The sequence below is a fragment of the Nestor notabilis genome, unplaced genomic scaffold (assembly GCF_000696875.1).
Source record: "Nestor notabilis isolate BGI_N333 unplaced genomic scaffold, ASM69687v1 scaffold24858, whole genome shotgun sequence".
NCBI lineage: Eukaryota > Metazoa > Chordata > Aves > Psittaciformes > Psittacidae > Nestor > Nestor notabilis.
The window spans coordinates 18,846-29,948 of record NW_009940019.1 but is presented as its reverse complement, the minus strand read 5'-3'; the positions used below and the strand labels follow the sequence as shown (position 1 = coordinate 29,948).

Here is an 11,103-nt window from a genome sequence, read left to right as displayed (position 1 = left end):
TTTTGGGTGTGATCTTGATTTTTCTGATGTTAGTGGCAACCTTACTGTAGACTGCATGAGAAGATGGGTGAGGTCTCTATATGGCCCCATCACCCAAGATACAAAGAGGATTGTCTCCTGTGGCATTGTTGGACAACATCCATCTTTGCTCTTGAAAGAAAATCCATGCTAAAGAGTAGTATCGGTCTCACTGAGAAAAAGATTACAGAATTTTTTACCTGCTGTGGAGTCTGTTGGCTACAACCATTCAACTTGCATTATTACTGTTATATTTTTACCAAAGCACTAGGAAGGCTGGAGCTCACCATCAAGTTTCCTCTTTCGTGCTCCAGTGCTGAAGAAGTAATCCATGTTTACCAAATCCCTACCAAGTTCAGTATTCATTCGACTGCCAATAATCTGGTTGGTCAAGTTGGGAACTTTGCTTGAGAATACAGGCATATAGTTTGGCAGTGGCTTCTGCTCCCTTTTCTTACCCTGGATAAAACAAGGACCATTAATAAGTTTTCAGAATTACATCTATTGCTTGTTACAAAGACTCAAGTTACTGAGATTATTTGTAATATTTTTTGCCTTCGAAGTTAGAATTTGAGCCTACTTAAAATTGTCATACTGAATGTACATAAAAGTGCTGGAGAAATAAAACCAGTTGTTTTCTCCTGTCTTATGTGGGAATAGGATAACACAGGGAAATGAATAATTTTCAAATGTGTTGCATAAAATGTCAGCTGGGACAGAAGTTAGCCTGCTCTAGAATGGTCATGAAGTGGGAGGTATTTTGTTTCATTTTTAGTTGAGTGTCTTGAATTTCAGCATGACAACACGATCTTACAAATTTTCTTCAAGGAGGTTGGTTCTTCTTCACTTGTCTTTCTGTGGAGTTGCTAATACTGGAACAGGTTGAACACATGCCTGTGCTGTATTTGTTTGTTACATAGGTAGCAGATGAAAGGCACTTCAGTTCTCTTTTATTTTTCCTAAAGATTTTAGTCTTATAGCATTTGCCAGTTATGCCTAAGTATGCTTCAATTTTAAATACTAGCCTAGCTCAAATGGATGAAAACTGAAAAGAGCCTGGATTACAGCTGATGTTTGTTCAAAGCTTACCATTTGGTCATAGTCCTTTAGGAAACTCCAGTTGTGGTACCTTGGAATAGAAGTGAAAAATGGCAGTGTAAAATTGTCTGTCTTTAGCTAGAATTAATGTTGGTCATACTTGAATGCCTATTTAACTGCTCAGTTTGATACTTAAAACCCAGCTCTTACACCTGCAAACTATTTGCACAGAAACCTGTCTCTTCTATGGTGAAATCCAGGGTGGTTTTTTTTATTCTGATAGAGAGCTCATACTATGTGAGGAATGGGGCTTTTTTTGTTAAAGGAAGATGAGGATATCATGTCCACAGTGTATTCCTTGTGCAAATGCAGATGAATAAGCAAAATCCTGAGTCACTCTAGCAAACTTTTGACCCATGCCTTGAGAAAAACACAGATTCTTATTTTTTAAGTGACCAGTTCTCTGCTGGCCAAAGTCCCTGGTGGGAATACCCAGAGCTGTATTTGCTGCAGGCAAATGCCCACTGGAGTATTTTGTGCAGATAGGCAGCTGTGCTGGGAGCAGACTGAGCCAGAAGACCTGAGTTTTGATCTTCAGCTCAGTTCTATACCTGGTGTGGGACTACAGGACAAGTCCTTTCATTTTCTGTCCTTTGCTTTCCCTGGCCTGAAATTGAGAAAACAAATTTCACCTGCCATTGTAAAAGTGCAATGGGGTTAAGAGAGGAAGCAGTTGCTTACAGCTGTATTTGCAGCAGGGCTCAAGGGACGCCAGGGTTGACTCTCTGAGCTGGTTACCTGTGTCTATACAGTGCTGCTTCTAAGGTCATCGATCATGTGCTGAATGTACATCCTTCTAAGTTGAGCTCATCTGTACAGCAGAGCCACGTACCCCATGGAGCTAGGAGCATTGAATTTCTGTGCTGCACTGCCCCATCCAATGCATATATACCCTAAGTGCATGTAAAAGCTAATTTATGATTGTGTTTATCACTATACCTTTTGGTATACCAACACAGCACAGAGGTCCTAACATTTTTTATCTCACTATGCCAGCCACTTCAAACATACAGATTTGGGTGTTATTGGATGGTGTTAATTACTGAGAAATGCTTGGGTCTCAGACATTTCCCTATATCCACTTTAAGTCAGACCACCAACACATAGCGGGCTTTCCCCAGCATCATTTTTGGTGGGGGGATGTAGAGCCGAAGGACAGTTCTCTGCAGGCTGTAGCATTTGTAGTCTGCTGAATCCAGCTTTAGACATCTGTCCTTCACATGCCTGTCCTACTCTTTTACAAGAGTTTCTGTCTTTGTAGCTAAGATTGCAGAGCAGAACATGCATCAGCTGTATGATGCACTATCTTACTTACCCGTGAAAGTGAGTTTGCACCACTATCCCTGACTGTGAACCCCAGAGTCCCTTCTGCTGCCTTAGCTAGGGAACAGGTATGGAAAACACTGGGCCCATTTGGCAAGAGTCTGAATGCACAGCTGGGGGAGAGTAACATTGCCACCATGGGCCTGGCTTGCAAGAGTCCTGGCTCAGCCTTTCCCTCAGGTAAAAGAAGCCAGACAAGATTGAAAATGCATCTCTGGGGAAATCAGAGCTGTGATTTGCATCTCCTCCAGAAATATGAGGAGGATGAGGGTTTTCAGATGGTTTCTTTTCCCATTCTAAAAAATCCTGAGTGATATTCTTTTTCTTCTCTTTCCTTTAACTTGTCTAGTGCACAGTGGGAGCTGGAACTGATTTAGTTTTTACCAAGGATATTCTTTTAATCGGCATGTTCATGCTGTGTACCGAAGGCCGAGTATAAACACTCAAGATATGTGGCAGAGACTGAAAGGATCTTAATTTTGGGTTCCTTAAGGTCACTATACACAGTTAAAGCTTAGGTTGTATGTGTGCAGTTCAGTCTTCTCAAACACTGTAACAATGGGGCATGGTCAGTAGATTTACAGGTTGGGAATACAAAGTTGTATTTTGGCAGAACACTCTGTTCAACTCCCATTTCAGCCATTTCCAAGAATATGAGAAGAGGTGATGGCATCTGTGTGGCTGCAATAAATTACAAAGGTTGGCACATTTAAATCTTCATTCTGGAAATTTCTATAAAGCTAAAATATACTTAGCATGCAATTCTTTGCATCCCTTTCAGCTTAAGTCCAGCATGCCAGGAGATACTAGCATAGATTTTGTCCAGAGAAGGAAAACAGAGATAATAGAGTCTGATCCAAAGTCCCTGCAGAAGAAAATTTCCTTTCATAGTATAGGCTTGAGGTCAAGCCCCAAGGCTGTCAGGGAGCATTAGTACCAATGTCAAGATGAGTAGAAGAGGCATGAACTGGAGCAAGTGACTTACCAGTTTTTTCTTCCTCGCTGTTCAGCCTCCACAGACTCTCTCCAGATCTTATCCTGTTGAACCTGGTCCTGCTGCAGTGCTGCCTGCTCATCTGCCCAGGCACGAGTAGCTGGTTGTGCAACGACAGATCTGCTGGGCTGGGTGCTGCCAAGAGACGCAGATGGAGCTGAGGCTGGTAGCCCCAGAGATGTGGTTGCTGGTTGCTGAGACCTAACCAAGGTATTTCTCCTGAATCCAGAACCCTTTTCCAACTTACCCATTTTCAGACTCACTGTATCCCCAGTATCATTAGGTATATTGTGACTGTTGTGAATGTTAAACCTATTTTTGAACTTTCAAAGCTCCTTCTCTCATAAGTTTTCTTTTAGCTGCTGATTTGGATTGCTCTCAGAAAAATAAGGTGCACGGCAGCACTGACAGGCAATGCTCAGTGCTGTTTTACTTCCCTCTTATTTAATGCTCATTTCCTACTGCTTTATGTTGCTTTGTTGCTTGAATGCTGAGGGAGTTCTCATGGTAACAGCAATTTTGTAAGAAACGACTGTTACTGAAAGCCATCCGATCTCCAGCTGTAATCAGCAAACTCCCAGTTTACGAGGTGATTACTGCTGCTGGCAGCTGAGACCACCCTCTATTCAAATTCCTCAGAACAATAAAGTCTGGCTTAGTAGCAAAGGGCGCTGTGGAGATTGCTGCTGAGTATGTCAGAAGGACTTTTGTTGTGGTTGTTTTGTTGTGTAGCAGAAGCAAAACCTGAAAGCTGCCGGTTTCCTTGGTGTGTTTACTGTCTATTGGAAACAAGTCTGACTTGTGAATGTTCATCAGAAAGGGAGCAGAGACCCAGTGGGACAGCTGCTGGGGCCTTGAAGTACATTTTGGGCAGAACTTGTTTGTTTAAGCTATTTCAACGAATCTGTGCTGAAAGCTCCCGATTTTCAGGTTAAAAAAAAAGAGCATCCAGAGATCACCAAAAGTCCCTTTTAAGTACTTACAGATTTCTGCAGAAGGTATTAAGCAACTATAAGTAGTTTTGAAGAAACTATTAGCATAATTTAGGGTTATTAGCATGCAAAGTGAGAATTTTCAAAACAGTGTCCAAAATGTCAGTGTTTGTCTTTACACACAGTCTGTTAGGTTTCTGTGATATGAAGTCACTTCCCCAAGTATGTGTGACCTTGCAGGAAAATGGAGTATTTTAAGTATAAATTTCCTCTGAAATTCTTGACTGACTTGTTTTTGAGTAGTGTGGATTAGCTCCAGATGAATTCTAGCCTCTTGCTTCATCTTTGTGGTAAAAGCTAATGAATCTACTTTTTTAGGGGATTTTGGCAAACTTATTTACTTGCAGTGTTGAGAAAGGCATGCTGAATTTGGCAAATAATTTATTTTAAAATAGTTGCAACTATACAACAATCCAAACACTTCATGTATACATATTTGAGCATGAAATACTTCTATATTTGGAAAAATTATTCTGACTTAAAGATTGCAGTAACATAAGAAGAGGTAAACTCCACCTCAAACCACAATGTTTGCTTTGGGTTTGAATGAAATTTTAGTAGACTTTTTGTTTATTTGCTCATTTGTCCGAGATAATTGATACCTAAATAGTGTTGTTCATCTGTTTCAGCCAAAAAGCAAATAAAAGTCTTGTATTCACATAGCATTATCCTGAACTGAAGAAATGAACTATTTGCCAACCTAATCTGATAGTTGTCTCTGTTCCTCTTGTGGAATCTGCTTATCCTGCTGCATCCGTTCCAGGGTCCACTCCAAGTTGGAATGTGTGCAGCTGGTTGGAGAATGGGGTTTTAGCAGCATCTAACTGCTTTAAAAGGAAGCTGAGGCACATTTGGAAGACCCAGAGCATAAATCAGTGTACATGAAATTTTTAGCTCCTGATCAGGTCAAGGAAGTATCCTGATGAGAAGTCTGTTCCTGTTCCTGTGCATGGAATGTTTTTTAATTCTTGTTTACGAAGTTCTTGTGTTATTTTAATTCTAATCCTTCCTTCAAGTTGATTTCTGCAAATTAAACATAATATTGAGCTGAGTACATAGCTTCCAAATGACTACTTGTAGCCACTGAATAAACCGGACCAGAAACATTACAAGCAGGTATTTAAACCTGGTGGCACTGAGTAGTGTCTGCAAAGATGCAGGAGCTGTAACTACCCTGGTTTTGATGCAGGTGTAGGGCTACAAATTGTCTTTCAAAACATCTTACTGAAAGTGAATTCTTAGTTACAGCCAGCTCTGTTGGCCTGAGTCTCCACAACCTCAGAAAAGAAGGAAGTCTCAACTGTTTAGGACATCTATAGGCTTAAACCTAAAGTAAACTATGAATCAACATGCAGGCATTGGACATTTCGTAACGTTCAAGTGATTTCTCTGGAAATAATAGATGGGAATGGCATCATGGCTGTCTAAATAAGTTGGATTTTAAAAAATACTATATTAAGATGACTTTAAAATGTATCTGCTGTTTTCAAAAATGGATCAGTAAGAGCTGATAATTTAAAAATTATCTTATTTTCTGTTGGGACCAGAAGACATCAAGGGAGTGGTTGTGGTTATGCACCATTAAAGCACATGAAGGTGAGTGCAAGGGTGACATTTCTGGGTGTTACTCTAGATTCCTTACTGGATATACTATTAGCCCATTTAGGCCATTTACTAGATTAGCAGCTCAGCAGAACTGCTGCAGGGACTGAACTGTTTCTCTTCATATTACCATCTGCCAGTGTAGCATTTTATTTGTTCATTATTACAACCTGGGGCATTTAAGCAAGGAGCTAATTTGGATTGGTACAACTGATTTACTGTGTACTTCTTGTCATTCTAAAGTAGAATAGGTTGATGTTTACTGTGGCTTCGTGCTACTTGTTTCTATGTAAATTGATTATAGCATCTTATTTTTTCTGGGTGGGGACATGAAACTTGAAAAAGGTTATGAGTGTCGCTCTAGGAAATGGTGCCTTTGCCTAGGAGTTCATTTTGGGATTAGTTTATCTGACAAGCAGTGTTGGTGCCCATCATTCTGAGGAAGAACTTGACTGAGGTTCATCTTTCGGTTCTGCCAGACAAGTGATGATACGCACTACAAACTCATCTGTGAAAAATATGTTAATTATTTCCCCCTGTCAAAGGAAAACATGTCTGGAGAGGCTTTTTGTGGAGGAAAAAGTTCAGGTGTTTAGACAAAACATTTTATTTTGACCACAAGAGGGTATTGCAGTATAAGTTATGCAAGACTTCAGCTAATGTTTGTCTTTATATGCACTGCCTTATTTTAAAAATACACAGTAGTTAAGAAAATCAGATTTTGCATGCCAGTACTTGGTGTCCTTGTCCAGAGGCAATTTCTGAGCTATTTGAACAAGTTTCTTGAAGCTCAGGAAGTTCTCACGGATTTCAGAGACTTCAGAGGCTTATTCTAAACCACTGTAAAACTTAATGGAAATCACTTGGCTAAATGCAAGGATGCATGAGTTACAGAAGAGAGTAACAGGAGATGAATGTGTTGCTGCTTTGGTTGGAAGTGCATGTTGTTCCAGGATGGGCACTGTCAAAGTCACTGAGACTCTGTGTTGGTTTTGCTGTGTGGTCCTACTTGCAGAATAAGATCTGAAATCTTTTTTAGCTTATTTGTCCTTCCCAGATTTCTCCTTTACATCCAAGTCTTCTACAGCTAGTTTGCACTGTTTTCATAAATCACCATTGTGTTGGGATACTTGCCTACAAAAGTTGTCTTCTAAACTTGTGTTACCAAATGTTCATGTCATATTCTGTATTGTTAAGACCATGGAAGAGGGAGCTAGAAGCATTTCTGGATACTCCCTCTCCTAGATCTGCTGCTGAATTTAGGCAATGCATGGTATGCCTGCCTATCTCTCAACTAGCTAATCTGTAAAAAAGAAGGATCACATTATCTGTGAAGAACAGATTTTTGAGGGGTGTGATAGTGATTTGGTGGATAGCAAAGCAATTTTCATACAAGAAATTTTGTGATACTGCAGAGATTTAAGAAACACACACATTTGAAAACAGTGAATATGTTGTGTGAATATGAGGAGAAGCAAAATTGTCAGTTGGCAGAGAGGGCAGCTCCCTGGACACCAGCTTTTCAGAGCAGATCACCATTCAGAAGATCTCTGCCACTTCACAAATAGTATGGAGACCCCCATGTAAATCTTCCAGTGTGAACAGTGTTGCCTGCCTCGGTGACATTTGCATTGTCGTCATCATCATCTTCCTCAGATGAATAAAGATCAGTCAAGTCAGTTAAGACTGCAGGCTGGCAGATGGGCCATGCCGATGGCTAGTGGAGCAGTGTGTTAGGTGATTGGTCAGAGGACGCTGAGCACCCAGCAGAGGCGTGATGGATGGTGGAGCAGAACTGTGCTGCTTTCTCACTGGCCCTGGGCTTTAACCACCAAGGGCCCTACAAAGCCTGGAGGTGACAGGTCCTGCTGGCAAGCTGTGTCTTGGTCTGGCATGAGCAGAGTGCTTAGGTTGCAGTATGTAATCAAACCAAACCCAAATCCTGCAAACTGCCAGTTTGGAGTAAGACTCCTGTTAAACAATTATGTAGCTGCTCATTTAAAGGCCTCATGTGTGAAGTTTTACCATAACTTTCATAAAAAAGATAAAAACTCTTTTCTTGTCTTGATGGAGTTCTGCTGAGAGAACCTGGGTAGTTGAGCGTCTGTTGCGTCGGCAGCGTGGAAATGCCACTGGGGGAATGTCTGCTTCCAGTGACACAGAGTCTGACACTTCGAAATAAAATCAAAGCTGTAATGCAGATTGTAAAAAACCTGTTATAATTTTTTTCATCCTCTTCTTATAAATGCTAGTGTTACAAAATACACTAAGCACTGACAGGCAGTTTGCTTTATTTGAAACAAAAATGATTTATTTGGAGAAAAAAAATTTCTTGAAAAAAAAAACATTAAATAGCAGCTATTCCATAGAATATCCAGGCCTGTTATGTTACAGTCTTCTGCTTAAACCTGCCACCTGAGCAAGGTGATGTAATTTCAGGGAGGGAGCACTGCAGGGCTGATACGTGAGTAGAGATGTTTGAGGAGAAAGAACTATGGATATAAGATGTGCCTCACTGGCTGAGGAATGTTTTAGAAGTCGCTATTTCACATAATGTCGGTCTTAGAGGTTAGATCCTGTCAAGAAGTGTGGTATGGCATGGACAACCAAAGTTGTCACTAGTCAGAGTTGTTGAGTCACATCCTCACCACAGCAGGGAGCTCTGGTAGCTGCATAGGGGAGCTTGGCTTTATTCTGTTTGTCTTCGCTGTTTTCTTGCACAGTTCCTTAGCAGGTAGGTCTAAGAGAAATTCCGTGTATAAAGTGATGAAGTCCTTGTGAAAAGGCTGTGCTTCATACTGCTTGAGTACCTGAGGCAACAACTTGACCTCTGAAGTCTGGTGTAGCCCTGCTTTTCCATGCTCCTTCAGTATACATCTGTTAACAGTATCAGTTTATGATCAGTGTGTAAGAGCGGAGGACAAGCTGCTTCACAAGTGCTACAGAGATACAATTTTCTCCCTCTGCTACTTGGGGCACTGTAGTACTTCGAGAAGTGTTTTATCCTGTGCATTGCAATAATGTATTACTGTATATTTCAATGTGCAAGATGCTCTTCAGTTATTTTTTTGATTCTTCTCTGTCTGCACTTTAATACACTAAATGTTTCATTTACCATCTGCTCATCATGTTCAGAAAGGACATTAACTTCTGTTTTGATGTGAAATACCAAAAATTCCCTGCTGCAATGTAGGCAGTTTTTAAACCATGGTACCTAAAATTTGTTTTAAATTGTGTCTTTAGCTATTAAATGCAAGCGACCTGTTTTTTTTTCAAATGTTCCTAACCTTTGCAAGCTCTGTTGGCTGAGAATTGAGCCACTTCCTTTTACTTTTTCTCAAGATAACTGTCAGAGTCTAAAATTGGGAGTCCTTGTCTGAACATGTCAATCATAAGCTTTCTGTTTTTCAGCAAAGCTTTTAGCATCTTCATTGCAGCTATTAGTGTAGGTTTCCTTCTTAACTGTAGAAGCTAGTGTTAAATCACGCTCCATTCTGGTGTTTGTCCAACTCTGACTGTTGGGGATAAGAAGGAAGTTCTTCCTAAAGGCAGGATGTTCCCATAACTGGGTGCAGGGGGGGTTGTGTGTAGCCTTTTCTTTGACACACTAAAATGTGGTGACAAGTTTCTTGAGCTCATAGGAGAATTCAGGTCTGAAGGGACCTCAGGAGGTCTCCAGCCCAATTTGGTCCCCGGAGCAGGGTCAGCTATAAAATCAGACCAGCTGGTCAGGGCTGTATGCCATTGGTCTTGACTGCACAACCTTCTGGGATAATGTGTTTCACCACTTGGCTGTCCTCATGGTGAAGTTTTTCCTTATATACAGTCAGAACCTCTCTTGTTTCCACTTGTGCCCATTTTATTTCATCCTTCCACCAGGCACTGCTGTAAGCAGCCTGGGTTTGTCACTCCAATAACCCCCTTGCAGGTACTGGGAGACTACTCTTAGGTCTCCCTATGGCCTTCTCTGCTCCATGCTGAGCAGGATTTGATCACCAGTCGCATTGTCTGTGTTACGCAGATCTGTCAGATCTTTACCTAACGCACTACATTCTCTGTCCCTGCCTGATTTGGCCCTGCTCATGCCCGGCAGGACAGATGCTCCATGAGACCAAGACAGGAAAGTAACAGAGTGTACTGGGAAAATCTAGTCCATTTCACCACTCTTTTCTTCGATCACCTGCACTGTTCTGTAGTTCAGTTCAGCCTTATTCCTTCTACGGTTGTAGAGAGCTGCTTTGTTTTGCTATGGGAGCTGGAAACTTTTGCTCCCTGAAGAAATGGACAGTCAGAACAATGAGATCTTTTGGATGTGTTTGGAGCTTTGTATTTTTAGCTCAGTTGTGCAACAGTTCACATGCAAATACTCCAAGGCAAAACTGGAAGGAAAGCAGCTGTATCCCTGCACCTTAGAGCCAGAGCAGCCAAACAGAGTTGGAACAGCTTTCAGACCAGAATGTCATTGTACCAGATGTTTCATTAAAGATCCTGTTATGCTTTAATGAAGAGAATGGGAACTTGGCTCTTAGGATGGGCTATTCCAGTTTTCAGGGTAGGTCCCAGTTCTTAGGAAACCTTTTGCTTAGGTTACTGCTTAAGCTTAGAAAGCTTCCAAAGCAGTGGACAGCTATGCAATTAAAAATGCAGTTGCAGAATTAGAATAAAATCCTACTTTCTTACAACTGACCACTTGATGAGTAAAGGGCAAGGCCTTATCCTACTTTTTGTGTGAATTATCTACATAATCTACACACGTGCAGTATGAGGATTATATATCTCTCTTTAAAAATCCAGCTTTGATCACAGTGCTGACATAAGTGCACCTACCAGCATCTTCCACACAGACATGATAAAAAAAGTTCTCAGCACAACTGAGATTGTGTAAAATAGTTGACCTGTTCAACCTGCAGTAGTTCATCTTGAAATATCATGAGATCAGTGAATGTTTCCTGAATGCAAAGCACGTTTTCCAAAATGCTTCCAGGATCTGGAGTCCCAGGATGGAGAGCAGAGTAAAGCCAGCAGCCTGACAGCATGGAGAACCCCATCAGGTGAGGTCTCCTACAGCTTCCAGCT

At 41.1% G+C, this 11,103-nt stretch overlaps 1 protein-coding gene across 1 annotated transcript; it reads right to left on the bottom strand.

The window, feature by feature from the left end:
* Positions 1–285: 285 nt before the first annotated feature.
* On the bottom strand, positions 286–3,684 carry LOC104410086 (chromosome unknown open reading frame, human C2orf50). The gene is made up of 3 exons (XM_010020152.1): positions 3,425–3,684; positions 1,108–1,147; positions 286–477 (listed from the first exon to the last, which is right to left on the bottom strand). Exons 1-3 carry the CDS (start codon positions 3,682–3,684, stop codon positions 286–288), a joined length of 492 nt encoding a protein of 163 aa, XP_010018454.1.
* Positions 3,685–11,103: the final 7,419 nt, after the last annotated feature.

Excerpts from the sequence above, each read along its gene's own strand:
- LOC104410086 (XM_010020152.1), bottom strand. The coding sequence starts at position 3,684 with ATGGGTAAGTTGGAAAAGGGTTCTGGATTCAGGAGAAATACCTTGGTT. Across the intron at positions 1,148-3,424 it reads CAGCGAGGAAGAAAAAACTG|GTACCACAACTGGAGTTTCC; the intron begins GTAAGTCACTTG and ends TTCTATTCCAAG. Across the intron at positions 478-1,107 it reads TAAAGGACTATGACCAAATG|GGTAAGAAAAGGGAGCAGAA; the intron begins GTAAGCTTTGAA and ends TGTTTTATCCAG.